The sequence below is a fragment of the Lutra lutra genome, chromosome 8, assembly GCF_902655055.1.
Source record: "Lutra lutra chromosome 8, mLutLut1.2, whole genome shotgun sequence".
Lineage (NCBI taxonomy): Eukaryota > Metazoa > Chordata > Mammalia > Carnivora > Mustelidae > Lutra > Lutra lutra.
This window is the reverse complement of record NC_062285.1, coordinates 11,379,471-11,401,941: the sequence shown is the minus strand read 5'-3', so window position 1 is coordinate 11,401,941 and position 22,471 is coordinate 11,379,471. Positions and strand designations below refer to the sequence as shown.

Sequence of the window (22,471 nt, the reverse complement as noted above, 5' to 3'; positions counted from 1 at the left end):
CTTTCCAACCTCAAAACTTACTACACATCTACAATAATTAAAGCAGATGGTACTAGCATAAGGACAGACATTTAAACCAACAGAACAGAAGAGATAGCCTAGAAATAAACCCTAACATAGAAAGCCAATTGATTTCCAGCAAAGGAGCCAAGACCATTCAAAGGGGAAAGTATGGTCTTTTCAACAAATGATCCTGGCAACAGTGAATATCCATATATAAAAGAATGAAGTTGGACCCTTACCTTCTACCACACACAAAAGTTTACACAAAATGAACAAAGACATGAACGTAAGAACTATATCTTTAAAATTCTTAAAAGAAATTATTGGAAAATTTTTCATGACACAGGATGCAGAACTGATTTTTTGGGTATGACAACAAAAGCACAGGCAACAACATCAACAACAAAAAACAGATAAACTGGACTTCATCAAATTTACAAACTTATGTGCATCAGAAGACACTATCAAGAGGACAAGACAAACCATGGAGTAGGAACTATTTGCAAATCATACAGCTGATAAGGGATTAGTATCACTAGTATATGAAGAACTATAATTCAAAAACAATAACAAAATAACCTAATTCAAAAATGGGGAAAGGATTTGAATAGACATATATACAAATGGCCAATAAGCACATGAAAAGATGCTAAACATCATTATCCATTAGGAAAATGCAAATCAAAAATCAAAACTACATGAGATACCATTCTTCATACCCATTAAGATAGCTATTAAAAAAAAATAACAAAAGGTGACAAGGATATAGAGAAACTGGAACCCCTGTGCCTTGCTTGTTGGAATGTAAAATGGTAGAGTCACTGTGAAAAATAGTTTGATGTTTCCTCAAAAAGCTAAAAATACAATTACCATATCATGCAGCAATTCCACTCTTAGGTATATACCCAAAAGAAGTAATAGCAGAAACTCAAACAGATACTTGCGTAACAATGCTGATAACAAAACAGATACTTCACACCACAAGGCTGAAGCAACTCAAGTGCTCCTGAACAGATGAAGATAAACAAATGTGGTTTTTACATATCATGGAACATTATTCAGTCATAAAATGGAATGAAATTCTGATATATGCTACAACATAGATGAACCTTGAAAACATTAAGCTAAGTGAAATAAGCTACTCATAAAAGGACAAATATTGTATAATTCTAGAATAGGCAAATTCATAAAAGCAGAAGACAGAATAAAGGTTACCATAGGCTGAGGGGAAAGTGGAGTGAAAGCTATTGTTTAATTGGTGTAGAGTTCCTGTCTGAGGTGATGAAAAAGTTCTGAAAATGGATAGTCGTGATGGTTGCAAAACAAAGCAAATGTACTTACTGCCACTGAACTGTAAACTTAAAAATGATTAAAGTGGTAAATTTTATGTTTATTTTACCACAATAAAAAATAAATAGGTAACTGGAGAGTCCTGCATCTATTAAAGAAATTTAATCTATGATTAAAAACCTTTCCGTGAAAAAAACTTCAGGCCCAGAGTGAATTCTACTGAACATTTAAACAATAATCCATTCTAAACAAACTCCTCCAGAAACGTGAAGAAGAGTGAATACTTTCTTAGCCATTCTATCAATTGTACATTACCCTGATACCAAAACCAAAGACATTATAATTAAAAGCTATATAGACTAATATTCTTCATGACTCAGATGAAAATCCTAAACAAAATTTTATCATAACTAATCCAAATATGTATTAAAGAACAACACATCACAACCAAGTGGGTGTTATCCTAGGAACAAAAGGTTGACTTAACACTGAAAAAAATCAATAGGGACTTTACTACATTAAAAAAACAAACTTTATATGATCCTCATCAAATGCAGGAAATGCACTTAACAAAATCCAACATGCATTCCTGATAACACCTCTCAGCAAACTAGAAACAGAAGGGAAATTTCTCAACCTGATAAAGGGCATCTATGAAAAACATACAGATAACATCATACTTAATGGTAAAAGACTGAATATTTTTCCTCTTCATACCAGTAACAAAAGACAAATACCAGCCCTCTTCACTTTTTTAAGGAAAAAAAAAAAAATTTTTTTTTTTTAAAAGCCAGGGCAGGAAGACAAGAAATAAAAAGAACCCAGATTGGAAAGAAAAAAAATGTAGAAATTCAATGGAACCTACAGGATTAAAAAAAATTAAATAAAAAAACTCCTAGAACTATTAAGTTTAGCAAGGTTGGAGGATACAAACTAAATGTTTAAAAAAAATCTACTGTATTTCTATATATCATCAGTGGACAAAGGATTTTTTAAAATTTTAACATTTTTAATAAAACTCTATTAAATATTTAGGGCTAAATCTGACAAAAGATGTAAAAGACATATAACCACTCTGAAAGAAATTTTTAAAGACCCAAATGATTGGAGACACACAATTTGTTCTGTGATTCTAAGACTCAATGTTGTTAAAAGGTCAATTCTCCCCCAAATTGATCTATATAGAGTCAATGCAACCCCTATAAAAAATCCTAGAAGGCTTTTATTTTTAAATCAACAAACTGATTCTAAAAGTCTTTGGGAAATACAGATACTAGAATCAAAATAACTCTGAAAAAAGTAACAGAATTGGTAGACTAAGAATACATGACTTCTAGGCCTACTATAAAGCTACAGAAATCAGGACAATGAGGTACTGACATAGACAAATAGATTAATGGGATAGAATAGAGTCCAGAAATAGATTCACCACATATAAACAACCAAGTTTTTAGAAAGGCGCAAAAGCTATGCAGTGCAGAAAGGACTGTCTTTTCAATGAATAGTTTTAGAACATATAAGGGGAAAAAAAAGGGAAAAGAACTTTGATTCATATGCTTTACACTGTATACAAAAATTAATTCAAAATGAATCACAGACCTAATGTAACACATGAAACTATACAACTTCCAGAGGAAAATATAGAGAAAAATCACTGCAATGCTCTGTTAAGCAGAAAATATAACACTGAAAACATTAGAAAAAATTGACAAATTGGATTCATCAAAATAATAAACTTCTGCTTTTAGAAATAAACTGTTAAAGAGAATGACAAGAGGAGCCACAGTCCAAGAAAATATCAGCAAAGCATATATCATGTAATAAGGGGTTCATATGCATAATAAACTCTCAAAACTCAACAATAAGAAAAAATAAAAAATGAACAAAAGATTTATCCACATCACACAAACTCAAAATATAGCTCAATAGATAGCAAATAAGAACTTTTTAAAAAGACTTTTATTTTTATTTTTACTTATTTACTTGTTTGACAGAGAGAGACAGAATACAAGCTGGCAGAGCAGCAGACAGAGGGAGAGGGACAAGCAGGCTCCCTATGAGCAGGGAGCCCGATGCAGGGCTTGATCCCAGGACCCTGGGATCATGACCTGAGCTGAAGACAGACTCTTTAACGGACTGAGCCAACCAGGCACCCCAGCAAATAAGAACTTTAAAGACACTCAACATCACTGGTCATTAGACAATGCAAATTAAACCACAATGAGACTACCAACACATACATACCTATAAGAATGGTTAAATTTTTAAAGTCTAATCATGCTAGGTGTAACAGGTGAGGATGTGGAAACAGAAACTTTTATATACTGCTAGTGGATATGTAAAATGACACAATCACTTTATTAAGGAATGGATGAACTATTTTCCAAACTGAAACATGCACTTACCATATGATCCAGCAATCCTATTGCTGGGTATTTACTCTAAAGAAATAAAAATTAATATTCATATAAAATCCTGTAGCTAAATATTTACTACAGGTCTATTCATAACCACCAAAAACTGGAAACAATCCAATGTCCTATAAAAAGTGTATGTGAAACATCCACAGAATGGAATATAACCCAGCAGAAAAAAGAAACAAACTACTGGCATGCAAGAGCATGGATACAGCTCAAAGGCAATATGCTAAGTGAAAAAAAGTCTGAAAAGCTTACATTAGATATTCCATTATAGGACATTCTCAAAAAGATAAAGTTATAGTGATGAAGATTCGCCAGTGGTTGCCTGAGGCTAGAGGCAGGGGAAAAGTATGACTAAAAAGACACTTGTTTTTTAGAATTATGGAACTGCTTCATATCCTGACTGTAGTAATGATTAAATAACTATATACATTTATATAACACATGTTAAAATTCAAAAAACTATATAACAGAAAGGGGTCAATTTTACTGTATGGTAATTAAAAAAAAAAAACAAAAACACTGTCTACTCTTATGCTAGGAATATAAAATATAAAAAATATTTTCTAGGGGCGCCTGGGTGGCTCAGTGGGTTAAGCCGCTGCCTTCGGCTCAGGTCATGATCTCAGGGTCCTGGGATCGAGCCCCGCATCGGGCTCTCTGCTCAACAGGGAGCCTGCTTCCTCCTCTCTCTCTGCCTGCCTCTCTGCCTGCTTGTGATCTCTGTCTGTCAAATAAATAAATAAATAAAATCTTTAAAAAATAAAAAAAATTAAAAAAATAATAATAATAAATATTTTTTTTTCTTAAAGATTTTATTTATCTGACAGAGAGAGATCACAAGTGGGCAGACAGGCAAGCAGAGAGAGAGAGAGGAGGAAGCAGGCTCCCTGCAGAGCAGAGAGCCCGATGTGGGACTCGATCCCAGGCCCCTGAGATCATGACCTGAGCTGAAGGCAGAGGCTTAACCACTGAGCCACCCAGGTGCCCCAATAATAAATATTTTCTAAAAGAATAAATTACCAGAGAACATGTATTACAAAATTTCTGCTTCTTTCTGATTTACGATTTACTTTGCTACTAAGTCCAAGACTGATTCTGTAAAACTGTTCCATGTGCTTTTGAAGTAATGAGTTCTTCACTCAAGAGATTTGATTGGGGCACCTTGATGGCCCAGTTGGTTAAGCGACCAACTCTTGGTTCCCGCTCAGGTCATGATCTCAGGGTCATGAGATTTGAGCCTTGTGTCAGACTCCACATTTAGCACAGAGTCTGCTTAAGACCCTTTCCCTCTCCTTCTGCCTCTTCCACCCCCATCCTATCCCCCTACCCCAGCCAGGATCTCTATCTCGATTAAATAAATAAATCTTTAAAAAAAAAAAAAGGGTTGACTAAGGGGTGTCTGGCTGGCTCTGTCAATAGATCATGCAACTCCTGACCTTGGAATGGCAAGTTCAAGCCCCACGGTGAATGTAGGGATTTTTAAAATCTTAAAAAAAAAAAAAAAAGTTTATCAATTGTGTTATTCTATTTTCCTATGGTCTCATTTGTGTCTTTTGGATCTATTTAATTATGAAAGAGATTTAACAAGTCTCCTAATATAACTGTATTTTCATCAAACTCTCATGTTTTGAACAGGTTTTGCTCTTATACATAACATCTATGTTTGGTGCCTACTTGTTAAGATTGTTACAGCTACTTTGTTAATAAACTGGGCCTCTCTTTATTACATACTATCTTATTTCATTATATCCAGTGCATTAACCTTAAATTCTACTCTAAATTACATTATATTACCACCTCTGTTTTTATATTGCTTGCATTTGCCTAGCTCATCCCTTTATTTTCAACCTTTCATTATTTAAGTACTCTTCAAGTCCATCTGACAATGTGAGTTACTAGAATTGGACCTATTCACATGTAATTAACATATATTTTAATTCTGTTGCTTCCTTCTTCTGTTCAACATTTTTGACATTCTGTTCAAATCTGTGTTTGATCCTTTTTATTTCTGTATTACTACGTCGTGATTAAAAGAACACCAAGTTAGAAGTTAGGAGGCTGGGTTTAGTATCTGCTCTCTTACTGAGGTCTAGATAGGCAGAAGCCTAACCTCCTTAAGTCAGTTTCCTCCTTCTCATCAAGGAATATAAAAATTCCTGCTTTACCTGCTAGTTATTTTGGAAGGAGGGAGGGTGAGAACATCGGGGTAAGATGACATCAAGAGGGGTACTATAAAAGCTTTAAGGATCCCATGGAGAAACGATTATGAGGACCTAGATCCCCAAAACTGAGTTTACAAACTTTAAAAGTATCAACTATAAAATGAGGTAAGGGCTCTGCTACCCCAGAGGACAGAGTAAATATATTTTAATAGTTGAGAAGGAGGGAAAGCTGGGTGTGAGAAAAGATGTACAAAACCTTATGAAGGTTAAAGTTTTTGAGATGAAGAATAACGTGGGAAGCCAGGGCTTTTTTGATGACTACTTAAAGGGAGATATACAGTATGATGGTTTTATGGCAAAAAGTAACAGCGAGATAAAGGTTTAGGGAGGGGCGCCTGGGTAGCTCAGTTGTTAGGCATCTGCCTTCGACTCAGGTCATGATCCTAGGGTCTTCGGACTGAGCCCCCCATCGAGCTCCCTGTTCAGCAGGAAGCCTACTTCTCCCTCTCTACTTCCCTTGCTCGTGTTCTTTCTCTCTCTCTCTCTGTCAAATAAATAAATAAATAATCTTAAAAAAAAAAAAACAACAAGCCAAAAGTAGAAAGGAGAGAAAGTAAAGAATGAAGCAATTTCTCAAACAATTAAATAAATATATTCCTCAGGGTGCCAGGGTGGCTCAGTCAATTAATGTCCAACTCTTGATTTCAGCTCAGGTCATGATATCAGGGTTGTGAGATCAAGCCCTATATCAGGCTCTGTACTGAGTGTGGAGCCTGCCTAAGATTTTCTCCCTCTCCCTCTGCTCCTCCCCGCACTTGCACGTGCTCTACCTGCTCTCTCTCTCAAATAAAAAAAATCTTTAAAGAAAAAGTAGAGAACTTGTTTCAAATTTTAATTTAAAGAAATAAATTTTCTAATTTTTTTATTTGAAAAATGTTTTACTCAAAGCACTTTTTATTCTCAGTCACCTAAAACAAGGTACATTAAAAAATTAAAAACTTAAAAAAAAAAAAACTTTAACATGAAGCAAATTTTGCCAATTTAATAAGCTTATATAAAATCAGTGTAACTAATTTCCATATGCAGAAAAAGAAACCTGATGCCTTTTGTTTTTCCAAACATCCCCTTGAAGTAAAAACAAAAAACCCAGTCAAAATATTCTTATAATTGTGTGTGTCTGTGTGTGTTGTCTATGTGTGTATTTATTTTTATGTCAGAAATATTATCTTGGATTATACGTTTAAATATTTGTTGTCTCATTCTATTTCTTCTTCTGAGATTCAAATATACTTATGCTGAATTTCCTTTTCTAATTTCCGTATCATTTTTTCTCTCCAATGTGTTTTAACATTTTCATTCATTTTGGTAAATTCTACCCACTTTTTCCATTTTTAGCTTCTATTGTCTTTTGTTTTTCACAGTCTCTACTATCCCTTGTGATCCTTCTAATTTCACCTTTATTTCAGTGATGGTTTTATTTTCTTACCTTATTTTTCTTTCCTCTCCATCAGCCTACACTGCATTTTCTCATGCAGTCTCACTATCTCTTCCTGAATTCTTTTACCACTGCTTTGTGCTTTCAGTGGTAAATACTTCCCAAAACTGTTTTTACATTCATAGCAAAACAGCTAGGCATGATTTTCATCTTTTCTACAGAAATATTTTTTCTGCTGAGTATTCATCTGTCTGTTGTTTTTCTGCTACTTTCTTTCTTTTTGATTCTTGAGTGGTCGGGGTGGCCTAAAGCTGAAATCCTTTTCGTAATTCATCTTTAAAGGAGGTGAAGTTTTTCTGGACAAGCTATTTTTAAGAGATTCATGCAGAAGGCTACAGTGGTTCTAGTTCTTGACCATCAAAACTATGTTTTGGTTCAAGGTTTCATATGAGAATCATTTAAGTTTTTCTATTTATTTATTTTTTAACTTTTCAACAACCAATGGAGATAGGCAGCCTTGAGGTTTTCCCAATGAAAAGCCATTACTTCCCCTACTGCTTCAGAGACAGACAAATGTAAAAATGTCTTGTTTGTGTGATTCTTTGTTTGGCTTCATCTCCCCAACTTCTTAGAATCAAACCAGGTGCAGGAAAACTCCTGCCATTTGCTTAAAAACAAAACAAAACAAAACAAACAAACAAGAAAACCCATTCTGCTTTCACAAACAAGGGATTTACGCTTTGCATCTCAGGGTGGGCCCCTCAGGTTCCTGAAGCGCCTCTTGCTGGTTCCAGGCTCTGCAGTTGTGGCATCCTCACTCTACTTCTTCCCACATACAGCCTGCTTAGACTCACTGCCTTTGGCAGCCATTCCACCTATTTTGTGGCCTAGGGTTTTTAGCTTTCTTCTATTTTAGTGGAATATGGGGTTTGTGTTTTAGTTTGTCCCTCTCTTTGTTGTTATTCTAGTTAACCACCAGAAAGCAAAAGAAGAAAATGCCAACTTTACTGTACTGTCCTCGGATTCAAAATCCAACAATTATGTTAAAAGAATATTTTATACAAGATTGAAACTTGAATGTCTCACTATATTACTGAAAGATAAAGGTGTGCTTTCCTATTGGACAGCTCTGTATAGAAGAATGAAGCTTGACCATTCTCTTACACCATACACAAAGATAAACTTGAAATGGATAAAAGACCTCAACGTGAGGCAGGAATCTATCAAAATCCTAGAGGAGAACGCAGGCAGTAACCTCTTCGACACTGACCTCAGCAACTTCCTTTAAGATATACCTCCAAAGGCAAAGGAAACAAAAGCAAAAATGAACTTTTAGGACTTGATCAAGATAAAAAGCTTCTGCACAGCAAAGGAAACAGTCAATAAAACAAAGAGGCAACCCATGGAATGGGAGAGGATATTCGCAAGTGACACTACAAAGGGCTGGTATCCAAGATCTATAAAGAACTCCTCAAACTCAACACCCACAAAACAGATAATAATATGAAAAAATGGGCAGAAGACATGAACAGACACTTCTCCAAAGAAGATACACAAATGGCTATCAGACACATGAAAAAATGTTCATCATCACTAGCCATTAGGGAGACTGAAATCAAAACCACATTGAGACACCACCTTACACCAAGTTAGAATGGCCAAACTCAACAAGACAGTAAACGACAAGCATTGGAGAAGATGTGGAGAAAGGGGAACCCTGTTATACTGTTGGTGGGAATGCAAGTTGGTGTAGCCACTTTGGAAAACAATGTGAAGATACCTTAAGGAATTAAAAATAAGGCTACCCTAGGACCCCGCAATTGCACTACTGGGTATTTACCCCAAAGAACAGATGTAGTGAAAGGAAGGGCCATCTGTACCCCAATGTTCATAGCAGCAATGGCCACAATCGCCAAACTGTGGAAAGAGCCAAGCAGCCCTTCAACAGACGAATGGATAAAGAAGATATGGTCCATACATACAATGGAATATTATGCCTCCATCAAAAAGGGGGAATACCCAACGTTTGTATCAACATGGACGGGACTGGAGGAGATTAAGATGAGTGAAAAAAGTCAGGCAGAGAGAGTCAATTATCATATGGTTTCACTTACTTGTGGAGCATAAGGAATAACACGGAGGACATGGGGAGAAGGAAAGGAGAAGGGAGTTTGGGGAAATCAGGAGGGGGAGACGAACCATGAGAGACTGTGGACTCTGAGAAACAAACTGAGAGTTTTGGAGGGGAGGGAGGGTGGAGGGTTGGCTGAGCCTGGTGGTGGGTATTAAGGAGGGCACATATTGCATGGAGCACTGGGTGTGGTGCATAAACAATGAATTTTGTTACACTGAAAAAATAAAATAAAATTTAAAAATATAATTAAAAAAAGAAAGAAAAAAGAAAAAAAAAGGTGTGCCTTCCTTACTATTTTACCAGTAAAATACTAATTTTCCACAAAACACTAATTTTTACAAGGCCAATAGCAACTGAACTAATTGTTTTGGTTTAAGAGTTCATGTGTATATTAGTTATAACCTCAGGCAGAAAATAATCTGATGCCTAAATGTAAAAGATACCTTCCAAGACCCAGAGCCCATTTGGGGAACAAATTATGTACATCATTAGTAAGCCACTATCTTCGTATTTATTTTTAAAGCAGACAAAGCCTTTTTAATAATGAGGACAATAAATAATTTGTCATTGTCCAACTCTCCAGATTTCATCTGGGTTTGAAATGAAGACAGATAACTTTATATCATAGATTGATCATTCCCTTAGTAAAATTTCAACTCTAGGCAAATTCATTTTCCTGCCAGTTACTACTCTTCTACTCCTTGCTATCCATTGCTAGGCATGTACTGAGTGAAATGAAGATTTATTACTAATTGTTTAAGAACAAATAATAGGGCTCCCTGCTCAGCAGGGAGCCTGCTTCCTCCTCTCTCTCTTTCTGCCTACCTCTCCGCCTGCTTATGACCTCTGTCAAATAAAAAAAATAATAATCTTAAAGAACAAATAATATACCAAAGCCGAATTAAAAAAGATTTTAAATTACTTGTGCTTTAAATGATTCCTTTTCACACACATAAATGTAAATGTGTAAAAGTTAATATGCCACAGAAAAGCTAAATAATGCCTGGTATTACCTATTAAACATTTAGAGGCACTATGAATTCATATTGATAAAAAGAAACAAAAAAGACCTCTTCCTTGCAGAATTCTAAATAAGAAATATAGACAGAATGATGGAATCTAAAAAATCACTGTTTGACAACCACCATAGTTAGAATGACAGGGTAACACTTTTTTAAAGAAATTTGGCATATATCACCTTAAGTAACCAAAGTCCCATCACCAAATCATGGTACAAATATATGGTACAAATACACATCATGCTCTGAGAAGCAATTTGTGGAATTCCCACCAAAAATCCATAAACTAAACCTAACCACAAGGACATATTTGACAGATGCAAGTGAAGGATGCTCTACACAACTGAGCTGGTGTGTACTCAAAAAATGTCAAGGCCAGGAAAGACAAAGAAAGATCAAAGAACTGCCAAGATTAAGACATTGACGAGAAATAACAACTCTACTCAGTTGTGATCATGGACTGGATCCTGGACCAGAAACATTTTTTTTTTCTTTTGCTAAGTAAGACATTAGAGGGACAATTAATGAAATCTGTCTGTATACAGCAGAATTATATCCATGTTCATTCAGGAAATACACATTAAAGTATTTCGAGGTTAACCTTGTCTGCAATTTTACTCTCAATTCAAAAAAAACCAAGAACACTGTGTGTGTGTGTGTGTGTGTGTGTGTGTGTGTGTGTGTGTGTGTGTGTAGAGAGCATGATAAAGCGTATGTGATAAATATTAACATTTGGGGACATATAAGAATTCTTGTACTATTTTTACAACTTTTCTCTAGTATGAAATTACCTAAGATTTGAAAAAAAGAAAAAAATACAAATCCCCACACGCAATAAATGAAAACAAAGCCAGTTAAGAGAAACTCTTTATTTTCCCTAATAATAATGCTAGGATCACATTTATTACATTCCACTCAACAGATCATGAAATTTTAGAGCTGTAAGAAAAACACATTGTCTCTCACCAAAACTCTTCCATTTATCGGTGAAAACAGTGAGGTTAAAGGACTTCCTCAAGATCTAGACAACTGGTTTAAGGCAGAGCCAAGACCACTCCCCTACTCTGACTCAGCTCCTTCACAATGCAAGCCGTCTCTTGATACCTTTATATTGTCATCTACTCCCTGAACATGGGTATACACACTAAATAGCTCAATCTTCTCATATATTCTAGTGAGCTAATGGGGCAAACCACTTTCTAGCAATCTAAATTTCATTTTAAAAAGGCATTTAGGTTATTATTGCTCCTAATGATATTTAATAACTAATGTCAGTAAATATGTGAGTTCACAATATACGCAGGATATAGTAGCAAATGCTAAAAACGCAGAATTAACACACTCTACTATTAGGTGATACTGGTAGGTCCGTGATGATAGACACCGAGTCCATATTATTCATCATTATAACCCCACCCTTAGGAGAGTGCCTGACAGACAATAAATACTCAGATAACTGCATGTTGCTAAGTGAAAGGCAATCCACAGTACAAGAAAAAAATGTATGTACAGACAATCATAATATCCACGGTGTTAACCAAGTGCCATGAAACAACAAATGAGTTATTTTTGCTTGATGAGATCTACAAAGACTCCAGAAATGTAATGAAACTAGTTAAGCCTCGAAAGACAAAGAATTCAAAAGACATGGAAGCAATGGGGTGGGAGATGGAGGGTAGAAAAAATTAAGTAAAACATACCAAAGGCAAGAAAATACCTAGCATTTCTACTGAACTTTAGACATAGGCTTACCTATCGTTGCGGCAAGTTCTGGATCAAAAGTATCATCTGTGAACCTCAAGAGCAGGCTAAAAAAGATGTTAAAAAGAGATATTAGAAATTTGTCTTTTCTCCTAACCATTTCGCAAATGTTCATGATTATTACATTTTGTCACAAATTAGACACAGATAATGGGTGCCTGAGTGGCTTAGTCGTGATCCCAGAGTTCTGGGATCAACCCCCACGTTGGGCTCCCTGCTCAGCAGGGAGTCTGCTTCTCCCTCTGCCCCTCACCCCATTTGTGCTTGCTCTCTCGCTCAAATAAATAAAATCTAAAGAAAAAAGAGCCTCCTTTAAAAAATAAATTAGACACAGATAAGAATAGCGGATGTAGGTCTGCTCCCACAGATACTGCCTCACTGCAGGTACATAAAGAGGGTTTAAATTATTGGAAAGGCAATGAAAGACTCCCAAGAGCGAAGCAGTTTACTCACTATACTCCCCATCCTCTCCTACACAATTCCCAAGTGTGAAAAGATTTGGGTTTGGGTTTGGGTTTGATTTTTAATTGTTATGGTATATCCTTGTGAGAAAATAGAATCAGCAACATGTCATACTGCAACATGGAGAGAAGGGGTGAAAATCAGTCTCTTGGAATGCAACAAATTAATTTTTTGTTTAAATCTGATGCGCACTACACTCTGAATTCAAGTGAAACAGAAAGCTGTGAAAATCTATCATCTGGTAACAAGTAGTAGTAGGACTACTACCTAAGCGGGAAGAAAAAATATAGTTAAAAGTGAAGGTAGATCACACGAGAGCCAGAGGAGGTATACTCTAGCAAATGCTAGGTAGGGTGTATGAAATCAAGTACGAACAGGGAGTTCTGAAAGCTTTTATTTAAAAAAAAAAAAAAAAAAAAAAAGAATGGAAAGAACTGTGCCACATTTTGAAAAGTTAATGCCAGCAAAAAAAATGCAAGAAAATTAATAGAAGACAACTGCCATGGTTATGGTGACAGTAAGAAGGACTAAACCTAGGAAACAGTAAACTAGAAAGAAAGAGATGAAATAATAGCAAAAGACACCATATGAACAGGAATTTAATAAATAAGACAGAGGATCACAGGGGAAGAGAGGAAAAAATGAAACAAGAAGAAACCAGAGAGGGGGACAAACCATAAGAGACTCTTAATCTGAGGCTCACTGGGCAGAAGGGGAATGGGGAGATGGGTAACTGAGTCACTGGGGAAGGTATGTGCTGTAATGAGCACATACAATAAGACTGATGAATCACAGACCTGTATCCCTTAAACAAATAATACATTATATGTTACTTCATTGAATTTAAAATTTTTTTAAAAAGACACCATATGAGTACTCAAAGATCTTATATATTCCAGAATTATTTATTTAATATAAGGTGGAAGTGTCAATTATTAGAAGCTCTTCAAAAATGCAGTTTAAGCTTTTGTTAAAGCCCTAGATTTATAAAATTAATCAATCTTCATTCGCATTATCTCCTTCAATAGGACAAGACTGTTCTATCGAACTGCATGCATTAACAAAATCAAGGATATAGCTATCAGATGTCTGAAATGCAAAAAAAAATTTATGCATATTTCTGTAGGTTGTAATTATTACTGCTAGAGAGTTTTTTTTTCCCCAGAGTATAATGCAACACATAATGGCCTTTTGACCATTCAAAATCCAGTGCCATTAATTGTATTTAAAAGATTAACTCTCCCTTTTTTGGTTTTCCTTTCTTGTGTCTATCATGAAACCAGCACCACAAAAGTGAAATAACAGATTTTCCACTTAACATTGTACCCTCTTTTTTTTTTTTTTTAAGATTTTATTTATTTATTTGACAGAGAGAAATCACAAGTAAGCAGAGAGGCAGGCAGAGAGAGAGGAGGAAGCAGGCTCCCTGCTGAGCAGAAAGCCCGATGCGGGGCTCGAACCCAGGACCTGGGATCATGACCTGAGCCGAAGGCAGCGGCTTAACCCACTGAGCCACCCAGGCGCCCCAACATTGTACCCTCTTGACTAGAACTTTGTTTAATCCAATGTGAGTCAGGTGACAACACTAACAAGAATCTTAAAAGACGGCACTTGTAAGAAATTTTCTTCTCTTCCCAACAGTAAGTTTTTAAATTAACAAAAGTAAAAATTTCACTAAAAATTTAGTTACTCATACTTAAGAATGGAAAAGGTAAGTACCCATTCTTAGTCACCACACTAAAGAGTACCACATAAAAGAAACTTGCAGAGTAGCAGTGGCAGTAGTAATAATAATACCAGAATAATACAAATAATAACAATGGTATTGGCCATTATTTATTGAACATGAACAATGTGCCAGACACTTGAACCAGCGTTTCTTCTTACATAATTGCTAATCCTTATGATAATCCTCGTCATTAAAGGTCCTTTGTCAGGAAAGGCAGGGAACTGATACGGTACAAAGCAACAAATTTTAATACTGGCTCTAAATGTAAGATCTTAGCCAGGGGTATACTATTAGCTGGAAATGTATTCAAAACTCTATGTGATGCTATTTTCTAGGCAGAGAGTCTATTTCCCTGTTAAACATTTTAAAGACTCCACAACCAGAAAATGGTTAAGAACCATGCTTTAAAGGATATATAGTTAAGCATTCGTATTTTCAAAGTCAAAGGAACAAAACACTCTCCACACAGAGCTACAGGTAGAAGGAGTAACTACCTCCATATCATTTAGAGGAAACCAAATTTATAATAAACAGTGTGATCATAAATAGTCTGCATTTCTTAATTTACACCTGAAATTGGCCAAAAAGGATGTGGACACACAGAGACACAGGACAGCAATTTAATTAACAGAAGGTCTCTATAATCCCTCCCAGATTCTGAAACACTTTGCTACTTCTTTACTTCACCATGGCTAGCCACAGAATCAAAGCATCTTACACATTTAACGTTAGATAAGATTTGAGGGATTTCTATTCCAACCTCATTTTTCAAATAAAAAAGACCTAGAGTGTTCAAGTATCACACACAAGGTCACACAAGTGGCAACACCAGTTTAATAATCTCGATCTCCTGGCTGCTACCACACATGCTCATCACACTCCAACAGTCTGAAATAAACTGGAAAAATAACCCACTAATTTGAATTACTTAAGATGTCCTTTCTCGTGCAACAATACAAATGGTATTTCACTTCCCTCAACTCTAGATCTGTAAAGAAACAAACTTACTGGTCACAACAACCCTTAGAGATGATATCCTGGACAAATGTTTGTGTACTTACTCACCTTAAAAGGAACAGGCTTCTATGTGAGTAGAGTCATTTATTCTCATCATACCCAGAAGAATAAGTGTTCAAGGTTGTTTTTTCCATAGCAGAGCACATGCACCAATAATGGTCATCTAGCTAGAAAAATAAGCCAACTTTCTCCCTTAACATAATCCTTTCTTGAAAGAGGTAAAGGTTAAAATTTTGCAGTGAGCAGCTGAAAATTCACCATTAAGTACTGAGAAAAGTTTGGAGCAGATTAGATCCAAACAAGTTTGTCTGAAGGGAGGGAACTAAGGAAACGGATAAATCCGCCTAACTGATTTAACACTAAAGGAAGAACCTCAATTACGTAAACACTCTAAACTTCCAGAAAATTTTAACACAGTTAACTGGTCACCCATCCAATACCCTTAGGAAAATGCTGCCAACCAAACTTGGATTGGGCTGAACCACGTGAAATGACATCCAACCATTCCTGACCTCAAAATCAGCCATTTCCTATGCCTTAACCTAAATGAGGGTCACTTCTCAAGAAAGAAAGATCACGAGGCTGTAGAAGTCCTACTAAGGCAATGCTCAAAATATTAACTTTTTAACCCTCAAACAGTGATCATGAAAAGTACTTTATTTAGTCCTTTATTTTTTTAAAGATTTTATTTATTTCTCTGAGAGAGAGAGAGAGAACGCACGCGCACGAGCACATGAGCCAGGGGTAGGGCAGAGAAGCAGACTCCCCTCTGAACAGGAAGCCTAAGGCAAGGCCAATCCCACAACTCTGGGATCAAGAACTCTAGGATCATGGACTGAGCCCAAGGCAGACGCTTAACCAACTAAGCCACCCAGGTGCCCTATTCAGTCCTTTAAATAATGCATACATACACACACATAGACACTCCCCATACTATTTTGCTACCCCACAGTATTTCATTAATTCATTCCTTGTTATGTACAAGTCCCTCACTCCAATACACACTGAGGTAAATGAGAAAAATTAGAAAATTATTAAATGAGAAAATTAGAAAGCATACTGTCACACTTTTAAAGTATAAAAAATTGCAGAACATATTACAGAACAAAATTCAAATTAAAGAAGTACAACTTGGGGCATCTGGGTGACTCAGTCGCTAAGCGTCTTCCTGCGGATCCAGTCATGACCCCAGGGTCCTAGGACTGAGCCCCTAATAGGGCTCCCTGCTCAGCGGGAAGCCTGCTTCTCCCTCTCCCACTCCCCCCTGCTTGTGCTCCCTCTCTTGCTGTGTCTCTATCAAATAAAGAAACAAAATCTTTTTTTTTTAACTATTAACTTCATTTTATTCCCACTTTAAAGGTTTTGATCCTATCTTTTTTTCCTTTTTTATAAACATATAATGTAATTTTATCCCCAGGGGTACAGGTCTGTGAATCGCCAGGTTTACACAGTTCACAGCACTCACCATAGCACATACCCTCCCCAGTGTCCATAACCCCACCCCCCCCAACCCCCTACCCCCAGCAACCCTCAGTTTGTTTTGTGAGATTTAAGAGTCACTTATGGTTTGTCTCCCTCCCGATCCCATCTTGAGAAACAAAATCTCTTTTAAAAAAAGGTACAACTTGATGAAGCGATCTGAAAGATAAGTTTAGCAGCAGATGTAGCTAAAATATGAAATTACAGCTCCTGGAATTGGAATATTGTTTAACAATCAAGACAGCCAAGAATATAACCTAGTAATCATCATCATCACCATCATCATCATCATCATAAGATGGCAAGGAGAACTTTACCTGGAGAACTTTGTTCTAAGGCTTGGATGAAATCACAACCCGCTTGCAACACTCACTGGGCGTCATTGTTCTTACCTGATACTCCACTACTGTCAATTATTCTTTTCCCTCCAGAAAAAGTCAAGAAAGAATACACAAAACACTAATTCGCTCTTTCACCTCTCAACGATGCGGCAGAATGCGAAGGAACAATGACACTTTATTCTCCAAGGCGGTCCGGAGCTTAACCTCTAGCATCTCCGACTAAAGCGAATTACTCAAGGAGTCAGAAGACCCAAGAGTTCTTTCACAGCTGACTCAGAGGCAGAGAGAGAGGCGGCAATGGGCGGCACCGAAACAGGCCAGGAATGCGACCCACGGCGTCGCGAAACTTCCTGAGTGGAATACTACGTAGTCAGAGAAAGCCTGACAGAAGAACCAAAGTGCTGAAGTTACAACTCAACTCGCGGGGTGACAGTGAACCTGAACCCAGGGCCGAGTCCGGGCTCCGCTCGCTGCCACACTCGGGCCCGAACCCGCCCGCCACGCCCTGAGCTCCTCGGCCGCGAAGCCGCCGACCGAGAGGCGGCCCTCGGAATTGTTTTTGCCTTTGGTACGACAGGACGGGAACGTATCCAGACAAGTCGGGCCTGCCAGGGGCCGACAACCAGGGGGGCGCTGGAGGCAGGGGCTGCAGAACCGCGCGGCGGAGAGACCCGGGAGAACCAGCAGAGCCCGCCCACAGCCCGGCCCGCACCGGCCGCCGCCTTTACCGTTCCCGACGCGGCCCAGCAGACAGCTGCCACGGAGGCACAGAGAGCCCCGCCGCCCTCGTCACCGCCCGCAGACCCGCCTCACCTAGACTTGCCCACGCCACTCTCGCCGATGATGAGGATCTTCAGGGTGGTCAGCACGTCCTCGTCCATCCTGACGCCGCTCCGCTCTGAGCCCAGCTGGCCACCCCGTTCCGGTTCTCAACCCTTCACCGGAGAGAGGTGCCCGCGCATGCGCAGCGCTGCACGTCTGCCACCTTCCTTTCTCCCCGGGTGTTTAGGTTGCAGAAGTCCCGGTCGCCCCAGTTCCGCCTTGGGGAAGCTCTGCGTCTGCGCAAACTCAGTGTCCCAGGCGTCTTTCCGGAGCGCTTATTCATCCTCTGCGCAGGCGCAGAAGGGAAGGGCCGCGTGTGATTTCGCCCTTTGGTAGGCGGTTACGCCTCCCCTGCCCTAACCTAACCCTCCTTCAGTGGTGTACTTGGGAAAGGACTGAGCTGGCAGAGCATAACGCTCTTTTATTTCAGCAGCTGCTCGTAACAGGTGCAATGCAATAGGAAAAGCTTGTGCTTGAAGGCAGATGTCTTAAATTTAGGTCCCAATGCTACCTGATGAGGGATCGGAGCAGGAAAATGTTCACCCTCAGACCAAAAGGCTGACCTGCGGCCTGCATAGTTTTGATAGGGTTCAGATATGTGCTGCTTGTTGTAGTCTCATGACTACCTGAATGTCTTACTGGTGGCTAATATTGAACTGAATGATAAGCACCAGAGAAATCTTATAAAACTAGTTCCAGGAATAGAAACAGGAAGAAAACATTTATGATCTAGTATTCTCTGCTCGTCTCTCCTCCCCCTGGAGCACTAAGCATATAACCACCAGCATCATACAGCAAAGAGTACAGCCCTTTCTGCTCACGGGTCCTGTCCCTATGCTACTTAAATAAATTCCTTACGATTCACCATACAACTCCTCAAGAATTCTCTCTGGACTGTTGTGCTCAGAAACGCCACACCATACCATACAACCATGTTACATTATCTACCCTTCTGAGCCTATTTCCTGTCTCACAAAGCCAATAATACTTCTTAGAATAATAGTGACTTAAAATTGTTACGAAGATTAAATGAGATAATTAATGAACACACTTTGTAAACTCAAGTGCTCTGTAAAAGGTGCGATCGGGTGTTATTAACCTCCTGGCTTAGCTTCTGTTAGGTTAAAGACTAGTACCTGTCACATGTCCGTTCACTGTGGAAGGGAGATGTAAATGTCAGATCAGGTGCATACAAACCTCTGTTGGTGCAACTTCAAGCCAACTACTGCTCCTCATTAGAACTGCTGCCCCTATAACTGCAGGGATTGTAGGTACATGCTTTGTCTTCTTCACTAATCTGCAAATCTTCGTGAAAGTACCAACCCTCACATATGTTAGCAAAGTGCCTGGTACATGGCAGACACTAAATGAACATGAGCTCTCAAATCTTCTTTTTTTTTTTTTTTTAAGATTTTATTTATTTGACAGACAGAGATCACAAGTAGGCAGAGAGGCAGGCAGAGAGAGAGGAAGGGAAGCAGGCTCCCCGCTGAGCAGAAAGCCGGATGTGGGGCTCGATCCCAGGACCCTAGGATCATGACCCAAATTGAAGGCAGAGGCTTTAACCCACTGAGCTACCCAGGCACCCCCAAATCTTGTTTTCTTAATACTTGCAGCTAATGCCAGATACAATAGATATCTCATTAGAGAATATATAAACAAAATTTAGAATAAAATTTAAAAACTAATTTTTTCAAATACCTAGAAAAGCTTTTCTGCCAGACAACCAAATGGATCCCTCGCTTCCTTCAGGTATTTGCTGGAATGTTGCCTTTGCTCAAATGAGTCCTTCTCTGTCCCTACTACTGAAATGTGCAAATCCTTCCAACAATCCCTATACCTCTTTGCATTATTCTTCTGCAGAGTCCTTACCATGCTCCTGTGCCCTATATATTTTACTATTTTGTTGACTGTATAGTCTTACCCAACAGAAAGGAAGCTTCATGAAGGCGGTTTTTGTCTGTTTATTGTTATATCTTTTGCATCTGAAAGTTACTGGCATAGAATATGTGCTAAATAAATATTTGGGTTTATTTAAAAGATTTATTTATTTGTGAGAGAAGAGTATGTGCATGAGTGGGGGGAGGGGGGTACAGAGGGAGAGGAGGGCGTGGGAGAGAGAATCCCAGATTCCATGCTGAGCACCGAGTCCGACATAGGACTCTATCTCAGGACCCCACAACCATGACCTGAGCCAAAACCAAGAGTCCCACACTCAACCGACTGAGCTACCCAGGCACCCCTAAATAAATATTTGTTGAATGAATTCACTGAATGAACATTCTTGAATCCATTCCTAACTTTGGAAGGTAGTACCAACCCGGTAACGTCAACCTCTCACAAAATAGCCCTTGAAAACTCAGTCGACTCTATCTGCCTTAATTTTGACTATAGTATCAAGAGTTTATTTTTGAAGCTCACAATATTGTCAAGCTTTCCACTCTGGGGCAGTTAAATATAATTTTCAGAGCCCTAGAGGTTCCTCTCAAGGAGTCTGCGAAGCAGTCAAACTATTTTCATAATTATTTAGGACGTTATTTACTTTTGGGGCACCTAGGTGGCTCAGTTGATTGAGCCTTTGCCTTCGACTCAGGTCATGATCTCAGGGTCCTGGGATGGAGCCCTGCCATCGCCATCGGGCTTTCTGCTCAGCAGGGAGCCTGCTTCCCCACCTCCCTGCCTACTTGTGATCTCTATCTGTCAAATAAACAAATAAAATCGTAAAAAAAAAAAAGATGTTACTTACTTTTCTCGCTCTTGCTCTCTCATGATAATACAACAGAATTTTCCAGAGGCTACACAAAACGTGTGACAGCAAAACAGACTGAAGACATACCAGATAGGAGAATCCAGCTGTTTTCTATTAAGCCAGACATTAAAGAGATTTGCCAAAATGTAAAATAATGCCACTGTCCTAAGTTTTTTGTTTTAAAATAGTTACTTTTATAAACACATTAACTAGTAATCAATAGGTTTATTATTTGTTAATTAATATGTTTAAAGTTTTGTTTTAATTTCTAGTGGAGTAAATATTAATAGATGTAGCCACAAAATCAGCTCTGAGTGCTCAATAATTTGTAAGAGTGTACAATCATTTGTACAACCAAAAAGTTTGAGAACTGTTGCACTATAGTATTCACACCAAGGTAAAAACCAAAAACCTTCTCATAAATAACAGGCCTGGATTAATTGATATTGTACGTAACATCGTTGACCTACTTAGGCAACACCATGTTTTCTTAGATATCCTCCGACCTCTGGGCCAGTTTTCAGGTTTTTTTTTTTTTTAATGACATCCTCTTGCTTGTCTTTTAAACATTTTTGTTCCCTTGGGTTTTAGGATTTGGGTCTGGTTTTATCTATTTACTTTATACACACTTCTTACTCTACACTACTCTACACATACACTGTCTTCTGGGACTTATACAGCTTCCTTATCCCACTTGCTTGGAGTAGTCCCGAAGTTACATCTCTGGCCGAGATTTCTGTCCTGAGATTTAGACCAGTGTACACAGCTGCCACGACATATCCACATGGGTCTACCCAGGTGCAGAATACCAAGCTAAACACGCCTGACACCAAATGCATTATCTTCTCCTCCAGACTAGCTTTTTCTCCTGATTTCCTTCTTCTTCTTCTTCTTTTTAAAGATTTTATATATTTATTTGACAAATACAGGTCACAAGTAGGCAGAGAGGCAGGCAGAGAGAGAGAGAGAGAGGACGAAGCAGGCTCCCTGCTGAGCAGAGAGTCCGATGCAGGGCTCGATCCCAGGACCTTGGAATCATGACCCAAACCGAAGGTAGAGGCTTTAACCCACTGAGCCACCCAGGCACCTCACTCCTGATTTTCTTCTTATGACACGGCACTAGCATCCATTTAACTCTCTCTCTCTCTCCCTCACTCCCTACACCCACTTAGTCCTCGCAGTTCTACCATAAGCATCCTTGAAATTTATCCACTTTTTCATCTCCAGCACCACTGCTCTGATTAGGTCATCCTCAACTTTTTGCTGGATTACCTACCATTATCAGCAGCCCAGCTGGCCTGCCTGCCTCCGCTCTCCTGTTCCCTTAGGCTATCCTCTACGCCGCAAGCAATGTGGTATTCCCCAAATATGAATCTAATGTAGTCACTCAGCCTTCAGTCCACTCCTCACTGCCCTCACAAGTGTTTATTATCTTATCATAAGCCCTGATTGTCCCTCCAACCTCATCTCTTGCTTTCCCATGCCTTGTACTTTGTGTTCCAGCCAAATTAAACGCCCTTTGTATTTTCAACAAACCAAATTTTGCTTGTCTCCAGGACCCTGCACGTGTTGTTCCTTCTGCCTGGAAGTAATCTCCTGTCCCCCATTCCCCACCCCATCACTGCACATGCACTCACGCGCACTT

At 38.4% G+C, this 22,471-nt stretch overlaps 1 protein-coding gene across 1 annotated transcript in view; it reads right to left on the bottom strand.

Moving 5' to 3' along the window:
* The window catches only part of RAB18 (RAB18, member RAS oncogene family), a 39,607-nt gene extending 21,308 nt beyond the window's left edge, over nucleotides 1-18,299 (bottom strand). Inside the window, exons 1-2 of the mRNA XM_047743321.1 lie at nucleotides 18,069-18,299; nucleotides 12,219-12,274 (exon numbers count right to left, since the gene is read on the bottom strand). Of these exons, the coding sequence (XP_047599277.1) occupies nucleotides 12,219-12,274; nucleotides 18,069-18,136 (124 nt within the window). The 5' untranslated portion in view covers nucleotides 18,137-18,299. The remainder of the gene's footprint in view (nucleotides 1-12,218; nucleotides 12,275-18,068) is intronic.
* Between the last annotated feature and the right edge of the window lie 4,172 nt (nucleotides 18,300-22,471).